The 16,724-nt window shown below is 40.4% G+C and overlaps 1 protein-coding gene across 28 annotated transcripts in view; it reads left to right on the top strand.

Annotated features, from left to right (window-relative positions):
* Slc8a1 (solute carrier family 8 member A1) overlaps nucleotides 1–16,724 on the top strand; it is a 286,639-nt gene that overhangs the window by 252,963 nt on the left and 16,952 nt on the right. For all 28 annotated transcript variants that reach the window (XM_076942360.1, XM_076942356.1, XM_076942362.1 and 25 more), the window contains one exon: nucleotides 6,776–7,051. In XM_076942360.1, the coding sequence (XP_076798475.1) occupies nucleotides 6,776–7,051 (276 nt within the window). The remainder of the gene's footprint in view (nucleotides 1–6,775; nucleotides 7,052–16,724) is intronic.

Here is a 16,724-nt window from a genome sequence, read left to right as displayed (position 1 = left end):
TTTTCCTAATGCCCACTTGTTTCAGATGACAAAAGCACAGGTCCACACTTTTTCCTGAAGTTAAGCAACTCACATATTCAAAAATATACAAACTGAGTTTGAAGATCTCTCTGGCAAGAAAGTATCTTTCTACATTTATTTAGAAGGAAACCTTACAATGTATCCTTTCCCTTTGAGCGTATGTACCACTCTCACTCAACAATCTACAGAGGAGTCTGATTGTAGTCTAAACCCAGAACACCAGGTGAATCCTTAGGATTAGGTCACTGAACATGTGTTACATAGAAACAGTTAAGACCAGGAAATAGTGACTGTTCCTAATTAAAAAAAAAAAAAGTAATCACATACAAATACATAAAATGAGAAAGGAGAATAAAATATAAATCATAGTAAGAATAAGACAGCAAACGCTACTGAACTTAACTGAAGCTTTATGTATTAAACACACAGATACATACACAGGCACAGAAAATTAAGAAACTGAAATTGACTTGTTGAATTATAAATCTAGGTTGGCTGTTGCTGTTGTTGCTGCTACTGTTACGTTTTATAAAAATATAGAAGAAGGAGTATGTTTGCCGGAGGCGGGGTATGGTGTGGGGGAAGAGGGTACCTCTGTGGGCCCATGCTGAGGCATTCCTTCCCCCTGAAGGACCAGCCACAGGATGGTATAGTATAGAATAGAGTTTATTTAGGGCATGGGGAAGATAGGTGAGGGCATAGAGACAGAGAAAGGCAGAGACAACAAGTAGAGGAGTAGAGGCCAGCCATGAGCATGTGGAAAGAGAGTGGTGAGGGGGATAGAGAGAGGGGATAAGAAGCAAGAGGATAGAGCAAGAGAGGAGGGGGCAAACAGCCCCTTTTATAGTGAGTTGGGCACACCTTGCTTTTGCCGGGTAACTGTGAGACAGGAGCCTAGACAAAATGCCAACAGCTGCTGTTGTTGCTGCTGCAGCTGTTGCTGCTGTTGGTATTGTTGTTGTTTCCACTGCTGCTGCTGCTGTTACTGTTGCTGTGTTGTTGCTGCCACTGTTGCTCCTGATGTTGCTGCTGCTGCTGCTGCTGTTGTTATTGTTGCTGCTGCCGTTGTTCTTTCCCTCTGAAGAAGAGAAAGGGTTTGTTGGCTGATGGCTATGTTTTCTTTTGCCTTCTCCATTTCAAGATTCTGTCTAAACTTTTACAAGCAAGGGAAAACCAAAATAGAACAGGATGGTAGTAGCACTTAGCCTATTTCTGTATGTTAAGTTGTAGAAGAGAAACATCTGGAATAGTGGAGCAGAGTACTTACTGTGGATACCTGTAAAGGACTCAGATAACGAGACACCAACTCAGGTTAGCAGCAGTCTGTATCAGCCAAGCCACTTACACCAATACACTTATGTTCCTTTAAACCATTTCCTGAGTCCCTGAATGGACATGTCAGTATGTTTGGTTATGAGCTGGAAGACTAACCTTTGTCCATTAGAAATGAGAGTAAAAATTGGACACTTTCCAAAGCAGAGACTCCAAATGGTCACAACTATGATGCCCATCTTGTTTGTTTCCCTGTGTGTATGATCCCCAAAGACATAAAGGATAGCATACATCTGACTCAGTAAATAATAATTATGTCTTAGAATGATAGAATTCGAATATTACTGATTTTGTGCCAATATTTTTATATTTGTAGAAGGCACAGCACGGTATCTACCTAGCACTAGGCAATGGAAGAGTTAAATCACTAACTGAGGCTAAACACTCTTGCTCCAATAAAGCATCATGTAGGAATATGTTTCCTTCAGGAAGGCAGATCAAACCACAACCTAACTACTCACCCACTGAGTAATAATTATTATTAAAGAACAAAGTATTAAATTTCCTAATCTTGAGATTCTTCCCATGCAGAATAAAAATAATGATTCCCACCTTACGGGGTTACTGTAAAGTTATACGGTCACTGTGAAAGTTGAACTTTTGGATTTGGGGCTTGGTTTGGTTGGTTTTGGTTGTTTGTTGTTTGTAGACTTGTTTGTTTGTTTGTTTGTTTGTTTGTTTTGCTCCGTGTCTGTCCCTTGCTAGGTATCTCCTCATGGTACTTCTCCCTGCCCCTTTCTTTCTTTAAAAATAAATCAGCTCAGGGAAATGGTAGTGATGCTAGTTTGCTTGAGCAGAACAGAGATCCCATGACATCAGGCTGCTGGGGCTGGGTTAATTTATTACCTTATGACCAGCAAGCAACAATACTGCATTGTAGCACATCTGTCTATGAAGGAGCCCACACTGACAAGGATCTTTCTTCTTTCGGTCTTCAAAGCAGCACTGTGATGCAGCAGTTACCAACTCATTTGGCAGACGTGGATCTGAGGCTTTGAAAACCCAAGTGTCTTCCCAAACCAGATGACAAGACAGAAATTGGTTTTTACTGTTTCCGAATCAAGTGTGTGGGGCATCCCAACAGTTTCTGTCTCAGGTTCTCAGAGCACTCCCTGAATCCCGGGTCTACCACCACCCATTTACTTTAGAGGATAGGTTATCGGCTAGTTCCAAGCCTTGTGCTCCCATCCTTGGTTCATTGATCTGGTACCTTGTTCTGTGCTTCAGGGAAGTGACAGTGTCTTGTTATTGCATCAATAGTTGAAGTGAGGCTGCCTCAACTACCTGCACTTTTAATGACTTGGCTATTCTTATCTATTTTATGGTTATATTTATAGAGGCCATCGTGTATCGGGGAAGCCATTTATAAGGCTCCAGGAGGGATTATTGGAACCCAGATTGTTTATCTTTCCATTAGTGGAATCTATAAAGCTGAAAAGAAGGATTCTGAGATAAGAGGGATTTAACTGGGAGCCTATAAAAGCAAGTCCACCAACTTGTCTATCTCTGTGCTAGCACAGAAGAGGGAAGTAAAAGGAGCATGTAGCCCCAAGCAATCCTCTACTGGCAGGCTGCAGAACCAGCCAATTGCTGTCTTCTCTGCTATGGCATAAAAAAATATTCCCAAGGTATAGGGGTTACTAATGTTTCATTGCTCTTTGTAAGAAACAGACTCTTAAGGATAGTCCGGCTTGCGGTAAATGCTCAGAATACACTTGTCGTTCCCTGGGATGAGGTAACGTGCAGCATGCATGATAGTCAGTGGTCATTTTTAATAGTTATATGATTTGTCAGCTAATCATTAAAATTTATAAAGTGCAGTGAGATCCATGGGAAAAGAATGGACACACACATCAACTTTAAAATGCTATAAGATATATGTGGGCTACCCATTTCAGACTTAAGCATGAGAACATTTAAGATTCCCTATGAGGCTGGAAGGCTAGGAGATATTCTCTCTCTAACCCTCCTCCCCCCCCCCCCACTTTCATACACACACACACACTTTATGCTTTGGGTTTTGTGGTTTGTTTTTTTGTTTTTGAGACAAGGTCTTGCTGTATCATGCCAGCTGGGCCTCAAATTCACAGAGATCCACCTGCCTCTGGTTCCCAGGAATTAAAGTAGTACAACGCCCTGTGCTTTATGTTATTTTGTTTTAAAAATTTAAGACTATAGTCTTAGGAAATAGCTTGTTACCTAACAGTGAAATGATACTGGAAAACACAGCTGCACACCTAAGAAGGAGGATAGAGCGGTGAGCTACACAGTCATTATTAGCTCAAAGCATCCTCAGATACCTAGTTATTCGCATCCACAGCCTTCTTGGCAAAGATGTTATTGATTCCACCTTGAGGATAAATAGAACACCTCCTCCTGATTTACATGTGTCAGTTCTTTTTGACATGTTGCATTCTTTGCTTTTGGATTCATTCATCTTTAATTTTTTGAGGCTTAATCATTCCCAAATTAAATGATCTCACGGAAGCAGAATGTTTGCATGGATGGCAGAAGATCAGTGCACTGAACATTTTAATCATATGTCTTGAGAAATTACAAAGTTCCCATAAATAGAGAAGCTAAGAAAATGATCAGATACAAAATAAATATAATCAGAAATCCCAATGCTTTTGCTGAGCAGATAGGTACATGTGTTTTACAGTTCTTTGAATGTGCGTGGGAAGGACAGGAGTCAGGCTATTGGGTCAGACACAAAATTAACATGGTTCTCGTTTCCCACCCACCTCAAAATTAGCTATGAAATACCCTAATACATGGACCGTGTTACTTTGTTTTTAAGTGACATGTAGTAATTTTTTCATACAATGTGACTACAATGTGACATGTTGATATCTGTACTTAAATGTCCTATTTAAGTAGTGACATGGGAGGATTCCAAAGAGCTGCTATTGGTTGACCAAAGCTGCCATAATAAACTGGCTTGAATTAGATGCTTAAACAGAAGAAATTTATTCTCTGTGCCTCAAACTGTGATAGGTTTGGTTTCTCCCCAAAAACTCCTTAACTTGCATATATATATATATATATATATATATATATATATATATATATATGCAATAAAGTCTCATTGTATAACCCAACTGGCCTCAAACTCTAGCTCCTGCCTCTACCTCTGAAATTCTGAACAGCAGGTCTGTCCCACCATGACCAGTACCAATGTCCTTTCTGATGCATAGTGTCACAGTATTGTTCCAAGGTGCTATCTCTAAGTAAGCTCACATTCTAAGATTTAGGGGTTAGGGCTTCCAAGCATTGATTTGGAGGGGGGAACCATAATGTAGCCCATATCAGATGCCTTTATTCAAAACAGCAGTTTGTGCTTTCAAACTAGAAAACATGCTCTCCCTCCAATAGCATGAACCTGGGAGGTCAACAATGCTTTTTCACTCGCAGAATTTTGTATCAATTCACTTGACTCAAGTTCTTCACCTAAATACTCCACAAAATGATTTTGTACACCCATCAGAGCTTCCTCCTGCATCTTCTACAATCAAACTATGTATGTAATAATTGTAACCATGTGCACATGAAAGAGCAGTGCACTGCTTCTTCTTGATTCCTGTATGGCCAAGAGCAAAGCCAGACATCCCATTTCCATGTTTTATGAGAATCTCTCTCTGCTCCAAGTTTGAGTGTGTGTAAGGCAGTGGTCCTCAATCTTCCTAGTGTTTCCTAAACATAGTCCCTCATGCTGTGGTGATCCACCAACCATAAAATTATTTCATTACTACTTCATAACTAGTAATTTTGCTATTATAAATTGTAAATATCTGATACGCAGAATAGCTGATAAGTAACTCCCACGGGTTGAGAGCCACTGGTGTAAGGGGTTTTCCATGTTTCTTTTTGCCCCAGATGGCTTTACCCTGGACTGTGTCACAAAGACCATAGGCATTTGCTCAGTGCTGGAGTTCTCAGTTCATACAGTCAGCTAGAGAGCTGCCAGCCCCACCTGCTGCCAGTACATTAGTTGAAACAAAGTAAAGTTAATTCAGGGTGGTGTTGGAGGAAGTAAACAAAACGGTCAAGGAGCTCCTTTTAAAAATCATCACAAAACACATGACCATCACCTTTCTATCACTTTGAGAAAAGTGACATTCACTATCATAATTTGAAAACACATTATATTTGCTTAAGGTAGGTTAATTTTAATGAAAAATTAGGTTACTATCATTATTATTATTTAGTAGCAGTAACTTCCTGGTCTTTTAAACTAGCAAGTCTTCTGCATTTCTTTGTGTATTCAAGTGTGATTTAACTGAATAACTTGTGATCTTTGTCCACATATCATGTAATTACATGGCGATATAAAATCAGTAGAAATATATGAATGCATTTCTTCAGTTAATATGCACTTAGTCATCTAAGTGGTGGAAATGATGGTACCAAATGCTGGGGATACAAAATCGTCATCAAAGTGATGGAGATGATGGTACCAAGTGCAAAGTATACAAAATCATCAGCTAAGTGATGGAGATGATGGTACCAAATGCTAGAGAGACAAAATATATAAATGGTTCACAGTCAACTGGAGAAGAAAGGATATCAAATAGGCCTAATTTTAGATAAAACAGCAGCTTCAAAAGTTGAGCATGCAGTCAAATCACAAGGAGGGTATACAAGCCCAGATTTCTTGCCACATTCAATTGGATTGAGAATTTGCATTTCTAGTAAGTTCCCTGTTGTTGTTGCTTGGGGAACACACTAAGAACAATTCATTCAGTTTTAAGTATATGGAGCCATGGAAGCTCTGAAGAGGAGTGAGAGGCATTTCAAAGGACAAGTGGAGAAGGTGACAGATGGAGGACTAAGAATATGGGGAATAATGTTAATTCTAAAGCCAGAGAAAGTGCAGATAAAATACTGTATGGCTAAGACACATTGTGAAATCTTGAACTAAAGAAGGTGAATCTAGAGTGGTATAAACAGTCCATTGCTGTGCTAAGGGACCTTGATTGAATATCACCCTGTGGGAGTCATTCAACTATCAATTAGCCTTTAAGCTAAAAGATAAGAACCCCAGTAGAACTTTGTCCAAATTCCAGGGAGAAGGTTCTCTCTCTATTTTCCAACTTTTGGCAAGAAATCATATTCATCACTTTGGTGACAAACCCCAGTGGGATGAGATATGAGCATTGTGTAGGTATTGATTATGTGGTAGTGGGTATTGATTATATGTCAGCTTTTGTCACTGACCACTGAGCTCCATCAGTGTGGTCTCTGAGTACCATGACAAATAATTGGCTCATGGTGATTGACTTTTAGAAATTCCTTAAGCTTTATTGACTTCTTATGGCCTCCATTCCCTCAGAGGAGTGTGACAATGGCCTAGATTCTGGCCTAGTGTGGAAGAAGACCCTGGTAGCTGGCTCTTAATGAAATATGCTTTGTTCTTTTCCAGGGGAAGATGACGATGATGATGAATGTGGGGAGGAGAAGCTGCCCTCCTGTTTTGATTACGTGATGCACTTTCTCACAGTGTTCTGGAAGGTTCTGTTTGCCTTCGTCCCACCTACAGAATACTGGAATGGCTGGGCCTGCTTCATTGTCTCCATCCTCATGATTGGCCTACTGACAGCCTTCATTGGAGATCTGGCTTCCCACTTTGGCTGCACCATTGGTCTGAAAGATTCCGTGACTGCAGTTGTGTTTGTTGCCCTTGGAACCTCAGTGCCAGGTAAAGTGTGATTTATATGTAACTCCCCCAAAACAAAAAAGCACACACACACACACACACACACACACACACACACACACACACACACAAATATCATTGAGTTTATTATATATTGGTATGAGACATACCCATTGGGTATCAATTGCACATAGTTTCTTGGTTAGGAGTGGGAGTTTGTGTCATCCTCCCCTGTTCAATGCTGAGATGTGGTCTGGTTTGAACCTGTGATGGATTTTATGTGTGTTGTCACAGTCTGAGTTCACATGTGTATCAGTATTGTTCTCTTTGGAAGACTCTGTTTCCTTGGAGTCATCCACCAACTCTGGCTCTTATAATCTTTCCACCTCCTCTTCTACATGGATCCTTGAGTCTGAAAAGGAAAGCTTTAATGAAGATGTCCATTCAGTACTGAGTGCTCCAAAGTCTCTCATCCACTGCACCCTGTCCAGTTGTGAATCCCTTTGTCAATTACCATCCACTTCTCTGATGGGGCTTAAGCAATCTGCTCTACGGGTATAGTAATAAGATAATATTGTTAAGTTTCCTGATTGTGAGAAATTTCAGTCCACAGTCCTCTCTTCTCTTCTCTTCTCATAGGCCAGGACTTGCCCCCTTCTCAAATTCCCCATCCTATTGATATAGAATCCAGAGCTAGAGACTGCCTTTGTGTTCATGGGTCACACAACATACTAACTTCAGCTCTCCAGCTCTGGGTTCTGAGACAAGCCACCAGCTAAGAGAAAGTAGGAGCACGGTGCTTCTTACTTACCTATAGCTTTGATAAAATTCAACCACACCTCATACCAAAACTGGACCATAACAATTGATTTCTTACTAGGTGAATCCAATGAAACCACCAATTGTTGTATGTAGGAAGCTCCTATGCTTTATTAAAATATTAAATGTATATTATGCTCCCTAAATAAGATATTCACAGAACTCAGACCAGCACTTTTAAACTTTTAGGTAAACTGTGTTGTCTCTCAAAGTCCAAAACTATATCACATCCCACAGTTAATGTAGAAAAGAAAGCTCCAGATCTAAGGAGAAAACATGAGGATAAACACTTGGAACCAGCCTTTTGAAAAAGAGAGGCCTCCTCTGATTGGACATTTATTTTAGCTCACAGTAATTTATTTGGATAAATCTAATCTATGGGGCCAGGGCATTCTGCTTCATCTGCTGGTTTTTAGATATAGGATTTCCTATATCTAGAATCTTGTTTACATTGGATTCAGAAAGAAACCATTCTATAGTGACAAGGCAATCTCTTAGACATTGAGCAGCTGTGAGCATTTTCCGCTACCCCACAAAGTCTGGCCTTGGTCTTTCTCCATTGTCTCATCTGGTCTATACTTGATGCCTGCCCACTACCCCTTGAGCTTCCCTTTGTCAGATGCTCACCACAAGCCAGAAAAAAAAAAAAACATAAATATTCCATACTGTCTTTTAGCCCCTGGCACTGTAAGATTTTTCTATTCCCTTTAGTGTTCTGGTTATCCCTTTATCCTTTGAAATGTGCCATGTAGGAATTATTTCCCTCTGGAGGTTTTAAGACATGAAAGGAAACACAATTCTGGATGGTTTTGAACTTTTTCTTTATATATATATATATATATATATATATATATATATATATATTTCACAAACAAAAGTTCTTATCTTGGGGAAGCTTATATCATTTTTAAATTTTAAATGCCACAAAAGAATTTGAGATAAAGCATCCACCATTTTCTCTTTTCTGTGCCAACGATGTACACCCAGGAGGTACTTCACGCTCAGGTATCTGTACTTGTATTCTTCATTCACAGTGTGGGTCTAAGTGACTTATTGACTCTCTGGGCCTGTTCTTCTGCCTGAAAATAATGGGCATTAATACTTATGGCAGTTCACACAGAATTAGTTAGGGGATTTAATAATATGTTCTGCATATTAATATAAGATACAGGCATTAATTATATCAGATTTTACACTAAGGTCAGTTCTAAACCATGTCAGAAGGATTGGAGAATATGATGATGGATAGAGAGAAGTTATGAGCAAGAGAGGAAACCTTGCAGGTGTGTTAGGTGTGTGCACTATATTCACATTGCCTATTATTTACATTTTTAAGTGATATGGTGCTGGTTCTTTGCCACTTCAGTCTGTGTATTTTGCCCCTTATATCCTGCTTCAAAAGGTGAGATGGTTACTTTTGTTTAGTTTTTCCCTACACTAAAAATCAAACTATTCTTGTTTTATAACAAAAATTCTTCATTATTAATGGTTTATGTTTCAGTTTTTTATTTCCCAGCTTCTTGTAGCACCCAAGGCTAACACATTCTATCTTGTGTTTAAGTAGGAAGTATTTTACAGTTTCCCAAACCATGCTGCCTTATTTCTCAGTGGGCCTTAAGATAGCTAGCATGTAGCAGAAGTCATACTGATAACTCAAGGAGAAGCAAATTTTAATGTCACCCCTGGAAATGTATGATACCACATCTAGGGATGGAGACAGTGATGGCTCTATCTCCACAGCTCACAAGAGAGTGAACACTAAGTCTTTCTCTGGTGTTTCACTAAGTTAAGAGCATAAATTATTTGTCTACACTTAGTTTAAGTTCAGACGGATGGAATTTGTGTAATTTATAATACAGTTCCTAACCATTCCGCTCTGCCATTTTAAATATATATTTAAAGTACTATATGAATATTTCCCCATATGCCTTCCAATTTTCTTGAAATTATTCGTATCTCTCTGCCTCAGTTTTGACATTTTTTACTTTTAAGGCGTCTCATACTGTGGCTATATGCAAACTCTTGATCCCAGGCTCTTAGTCACCTTAGAATAAAAATTAGATAGTAGGCTTTATGTTTCAAACAATTTCTGAAATTAGTAAAGACTTGCCTTTATTATTCTACACTCATTATTTTATAAGTAAAAAATCCAAAGCTTAGTCTACTGGAAATATTCAGCTCTGAAATAGCTAGCAATAAATGAAATGCCAAGACATTTCTCATCAGCACAGACACGCATGGCTGACGCATGTGAACAAAGAGATTTGGTGATTGCAAGGCTAGGTCAAGCTGCCTGTAGCACACAGGTGTCGAAGTGTGGGTAGGTGGAGTCTGGAGAAAGTACATTCCGGAACGTTCTCCCAACAGACAAAAGAACGGTTACTGTTAGTTTTGGAAGTCAGTCTCCAGGAGAATGAGAGTGAACCTCTGTCCAAGGATTTGTCAAGAAACACACTCACCCCACCCCTCTCTTAAGCACAGAGGTAGGGTCAGAAGGGGATAGGACAACACCCAACCCAAGCAAGCACTTTGAGGTGGGAAATTCTACCCAGCTATTCTGAATCAGCAGCCATCTGAGCTCCAAAAAGAACAGCAGGGAATTGCATTGGCTTAGATTCTTGTTTTATCTCATCCATGAAGACCTGATGCCATTGGTACAGAGCTCACAAGCAGACAGGTAAATGCTTCACGGACTTCAGTTTCCGAAAGACTGTGTACCCTTTTCTCAGTAATCGGGTTGCAGAAGCACATACATTGAGGCAATATAAAAGAACATAGTCATTCAAGCCAGGTGCAACAGGGTGTAAACCAACCGACCCCCCCGTCTGCACACTACTGTGCATGACATGGTGTGGAGGCACATTGTCTAACACCTGAAAGCCTTGGGTTCTTGGCCTGACTCATGCAAAATAAAAATCTCTCTGCAGTAGGAAGGTGGTTGTGCAATTAAACTGCTTGTCCTGAGGGTGAGGATAGGGAGTAGGAGTCCCAGAAGCCACCTAAAAGCTGGGTAGATACAGCTGCCTAGCTGTAATTCCAGCATTCAGAATGTAGAGACAGGAGAATCCTGGAGCAAGCTGGCTACCAAGACTAGCCCTGTCAGCAAGCTCATGGTTCAGTGAGAGACCCCGACTCAGTGAATAAGCGAGCCATTGAGGAAAACTTTTGATATTAACCTTAGGCCTCTACATGCATGTAGTTGTATATATGTGAGCCCACATACTTGCAAACGCACACCTAGGCATGAAGAAATACCCGAGGGGTGGGGAAAGGATTGAAAATATATCTCATAGTACTGTAGTGAAAACCACTTTTCTTTAAAGTACCTGGCAGCAGGCAAAGCATAAAGTAGATACTAAAAGAAACGTTCTATGTCCTTTTTCTTCTATTTCAATCTGCTAATTAAAAAGTTTAGCCCTCTGGGGTATTTAGCCCAAGCATACCTATTAAAGCACGGGTAGCTACATAAATTCTTGGCCCTTGATGTATGATGCTGGGGGGTTGGTGGGTGGATATCCTTAATGGCTTTGCTTCCTGCAACTGTATTACATCATCTTGAGTGCCAACCTCTGAGCATTGGCCCTTCAAGTCAGACACTCACAGTATTCAAGGAGAGCCACTCGACAGCATGCATGCATGTCTAGTTAAATGGTAAACATTTTCTATCATCCCAAACGGTCTACCCAGAGCCAAGATTCCCCAGCGCCTCTGGTGTCCGTTCCTCAAAGAGGCTGCCTCAGGGCAGGAATGTTTTGTCTTCTGATACTCTAACGTTAGACAGCCGGTTTCTTCACTACCAAGAAAGGTCATAGCTACTAAAACAGAACTGTCAGACCCACAGTCAGGCTGGAGGCAAGGCCACTGAGGGACAGTGCCAGGGAAGCAGCCCCGGGCAGCATTAGTCACTTCGCTGGCTTTTCTACAGACCCCATCTTACCCCTACTGTAGCCAGGAGCCATCTGAGGGTTAAGTGGCCAGTACTCACCAGTGCAGTCGCCTGCAGGTAGGTGATGTTAACTGAAGTTGAAAGTGTACAAGAGCAATTCTTGACAAGGATAGTGAAGTAAAAGAGGGCTGGATACCAGACTTTATAAGACTTCTTCTGTAACCAACACCACAGCTGCTGTTGGTTTGAACCAAAACACTTCACAAAAGAGGCAATGCAAAGGACCCAAAACACTCGCAAGAACCTGGGAGAGCCATTTCAAAACCTCTAGCAGCTTTTATGCTTTCTGACCAGACCAAGAGCCTGTATTATATGACTTTAAAGTTTTCTCCCAGCAGTTACAGCCCTTAACTTACTTTTCTCAATACTGTATGAACACATGGTATTGAACACAAGGCTGGATCACGACCAGGATGATAGCAATGATGTCATCTCTCAGGAGGCAGAGATACTCAGCTTGTGTCACACCCAGCCTGAAGCCTTACAGAGGCCTTGGGTTAGTGCCCCAATGCACACCAGCCAATTTCACTCGGCCTTAGTAGAATCACAGGATAAGAGAGAGGCACTAAAAATACTCCGTTCTATCTTATCTGAGACTTCTTACATACTCCTCCAGTCAAAGCAAGGACACCAGTAGACACAGGATGCTATGTGTGTATGTGTGAGCACATGTTCATGTGTGTGTGTGTGTCTTCTTACACTTGAAATATTAATGTTATGCTTGTATGTTGTGAGAGAATCAAAGTCCCCACTTCTTTCCATCTGAGGTACATTTCACAAGAATCAAGTGTCATGTAAAATAAAGAAATCAGTCCCTTTAGCCCCACAAAGATCAAAAAGTGTACAGTCGGGCCTCTGACAAGGATGTGTAGTGGTGTTTGCTTGATTTTTCTCCCTTTCTCCTCATATTTGGAAATAGGATAATAAAAAAAAAAAATCTCAAAGGCTACTCTTCCGTACTTTTACATGCAGGCCATCCTACATTTTTAATACATTCAGGTATTACTTCCAAACCATAAAATGCACACATTTGAAGAATTCCCCATACTGACTGTTTAGTAAATTCACTGGGTTATGCTATTGTTACCCTCAAAACTCCTGTTTTAGGGCATTGAATACTCTCAAAAAGACCCCTCACCATTTACAGATAACCTCGATTTCTTCCTCCAATCTGAAGAAATCCCTTACATATTTTCTGACTCTATAGTTCTGTCTTTTCTGAGTTACCATTGAAGACATTTTAATATAAAAATATGGGTTGTCCATTTTACTGTAATTGTACTTCCTCTTATAATACATCAGGATGGACTTACGGCACACACTTAAAGATGTTTAAATGTCTTTTCGCCAGATATCTTGCAACTCTGTGGGGGTATTTTTTAATCTTAGTTGCTTTGGGCATCTGTAAATGTTGACATCTTTAAAGCAATCCAAATACTTCAAAGTACCTTCTCCCCAGAAATACTATTATCTCATGCATTTTTTGTTTCCTAGAAGGAAAAAAAAAAAAAAAACTACACAATGACACTTAGAATCAACACTGAGGATTGTAGGATGTTCCCCAATATTTAACATCATATAAGTCTTTTATAGGTGTTTTTGACCACTTCAGTTTGTTGATTGTAGCCAGTATTAAAGAGCTCAGGGTCATTAATTCAGCTTCTCATGTTCCAAGGTGTCATGATCAATACAAACCTATCACAACTGTTAGGGAGAGAACACAGAAACCTGGACCTATTCATCAGGGCCTATCACCCTGTACAAAGAATTCCACACTGCTACCAAGCTCATAAGAAGAAATATTAGGCTACAAGAAGGTGTCACTTCATTACCATGTCATGGACACAGTGTGAACAGCAGAATGATTTCAGGCTCATTGGTATTTTTTTTTTAAAAGGCAAATACAATTGTCACTTAATTTGAACGATAAATCTTACCTGTGGGTATAAAAGAATGTTGGTATCTGTTTGGGATAAAGCATGGTATAAATATGAAGTCATGGCGTTTACGTGCGATACCAGCTGGATACCATCTTTGCTCTCAGCACACAGACCTTACATTCTGCCTTTTCTCAGGAATGGAACATAAGCTATATATTACTTGTTTATACTCTGCTTCATTCTAAAAATTAAATCCATAAAATGCCTTCCATGATGCAGACACCTTTCCCAGCACACGATTACCAAAGATGCTAAATTGGTGAGTGACCATATTTTTGATAACCTTTATTTAGCTCAGCAAATATAAATCTTAGACGTCATGCACAAGAAAAAGATGGCTGATTTGGGCTCTATCATTTGTGATCAGAGAACCACTTTATGCTTGCTTTCTTTTCTTCCCTCTGGAGCACAGGGGGCTCTAGGGCATGGGCTCTCATAAATTGCAAGCTATTATTAGGTTATCATAGTAAAATATCATGGGTCGAGACAAACAGCAAGACTCTCTGCAGATCCAAACAAAAATGATCCCCAGTAGGGTCTGTAACCAGGCTCAGCAGAGGACTAATTATAGCCTGTCATTCCTGAGCTGTATTTACAAAATAACAAAAAACCCCACAGATGTACAAAATGGTCATGAAAATGTCCTTCCTTCTGAGGAATGTGTGTGTTGAGGCTTCAGATGACCGAAATTGGCAAACAAAGCCCCAGAGGTAGCTTGTTTGACAAGTGGGGATCTGAGGGTAAAGCTGCTGGGTGGGAGTGAACAGTTGCTATGGAAACAGTTGTCATGGCCTTGTTCTAGCAGTCCACAGAGGTGCTACCTGCCCCACACTCTGTGCTTCCCGAGTCCTGCATTTAGGCAGTAGAGAGAAAATGATGCAGAAGTTGATATCAGTAAGTTTCCTAAAATCATGTATTGTTGTCCCGAGTCTGTGGTAGAATTTTTAGTGCCAAGAAGTAGCAAAAACATCTGTAAGATTGTCTGACAAGGTCCATAGTCATGTAAGAAACCTAAACAGATCTGTGAAATAATGTAGCTCTCTTATATGAAAAACTCAAGTTGTCTTTCTTCTGCCCTAGTCATAAAGGCATTCAAAAAGATAATTACAAAGAATATCTCAAAGATATTCAAAGAAAGCAAGTGGCATCTGAGCAGGGAACAACCTTAGGCACTCTGCAGCCTTTCCCTTCATTCATTCTAGAAACATCTCACAAGGACCCACTCATCACTAGGCACAGTTTCCCAAGGGAGCAGTAGAGAGAGAATTCCATGGAGGCTGCACTCCATTTCTGGGTGTGGCACTTAATCATGGAGATGGCAACTCTTGAAAACATAGGAAAACATGTTATGATATCATAGAATAGTCCTTATTTGGGGATGGAGCAACATTTAAATAGGGCAGGTTAACTCCTTAGACCATAATCATTGGCAACTTACACTTAAGCCTTTAGTGCTCCCCTGCAGACTCACAGTGACGTGTGCAATCTTTAAGACTATGGACCTGCATTGACTTTCTGGGCTTCCTGTTCCACATGGAGTCTTTAGTCACTGAGTGTTCTTCTTCTCCTGGGAAGCTACTGCTCTTCTCTCACTTCTGCCACATCTGCTCTCCCCAGTGCCTGGATTTTCCTCCCTAAACTTTCTGCTTCCCTTCATTCCCAATATTCTAGGTTAGTTCTGGCCATGAAAATATCCAAATCATGGTCCCACTAAGGCATCAGTTATTAATGATGGTTTCCTGAAGGCATATTATTTTAAATTAATACACATGCAGGAAAAAAAGCATTTCAATGTCAGCTAAACTGCCACGGCCTCATTGGCTGGTGAAAAAGGAATTTTGTGCAACTTAATCACTTTAATGCCCACAGAAGCTCGGGCAGTTAGGTAATACAAAGGGTTATCAGTGCCAAACATGAACCACGATCTAGCAAGGTGAATGGAGATGCCCTAGGGGTTGAGTGAGGTAGAGCTATGGGCAGCTGTCCACCCAGTCTCATAATTGTTGGAAAAAATAAGCAAACCACACAACAGCTGTGCAAGCACTCTGTAGTTGGCATGCATGTTAAAATTAAGAGACGTTAGCCAGCAAGGTCTTAAGTATCTGGGGTTGTTGTTTTGCGTCACTGGGAAAGAGACAGGTGTGTTCAGCTCACTGTATCCTAGAAAGATCCCAAGTATAAAGGCTGACCAATCATCATGGGCATCATGTTTCTTCTTCTAGTATCTCAAAGGCACAGATCTCTTACCAAGTCTGTACAAAGCACTTGTCAGGTTAAGGGAATATGCAAAGCGATTCCATGCAGTGCAATCAATGCAGCATACCCCTAGTAAAGAAAAGATAATGTATCTATAACACAGTTTACAAACTGAAGACACGAAGTCAGTAGTCAGAAGAAAGAGGAGATGCAGAAGCATCTTCAACTCTGTTGTTGAAGTTTCCTTTAAGATTATGCTCCTTAGCTGAGCATGGTGGTCCACACCTTTAATCTAGAGAGGAAGAGGCGAGCAGATCTCTGATTGTGCAGATTATGTGCTTAGGCCCAGTGTTCCTCAGTAACAGTCATAGTTACCCACAGGGATACTCTGATTCTGGTGACCACATGAGCCATCTACCTTCGATTCCATTTGGTAAATGTCCCCGTGATGAGCAGAGGTCATCAGCATTTAGCTGCCTGTCTAAAAGGTTTAGAAAGAACAAGGGGCCTTCTCTCCAATCAGCCCATTTGGCCCCCTTACTCATCAAGTATGCACCGGAATTTCAAACATGTAACTTACAAAAGTCATTTTTATTTCTTGCAATAAACAAGTGAGATTCAAAAATGAGGGTCCTAAGACTGTAGGCATACGTATTCTCCTCTACTTCAGACCCACATAAAAATCTCAAAGGACAGCCAGAAGGGAATATCACTACTCTTCTGTATATACTAGGCTAATTTGTTTAGGGTTTCTTTAGCACCAAAGACAAGATGAAGTGAGTGATGAAGAAATTCAAATAAATACATCAATTCC

The sequence above is a fragment of the Arvicanthis niloticus genome, chromosome 11, assembly GCF_011762505.2.
Source record: "Arvicanthis niloticus isolate mArvNil1 chromosome 11, mArvNil1.pat.X, whole genome shotgun sequence".
Taxonomy (NCBI): domain Eukaryota; kingdom Metazoa; phylum Chordata; class Mammalia; order Rodentia; family Muridae; genus Arvicanthis; species Arvicanthis niloticus.
The sequence above is the reverse complement of the archived record's forward strand: the minus strand, read 5'-3'. Positions and strand labels throughout refer to the sequence as shown.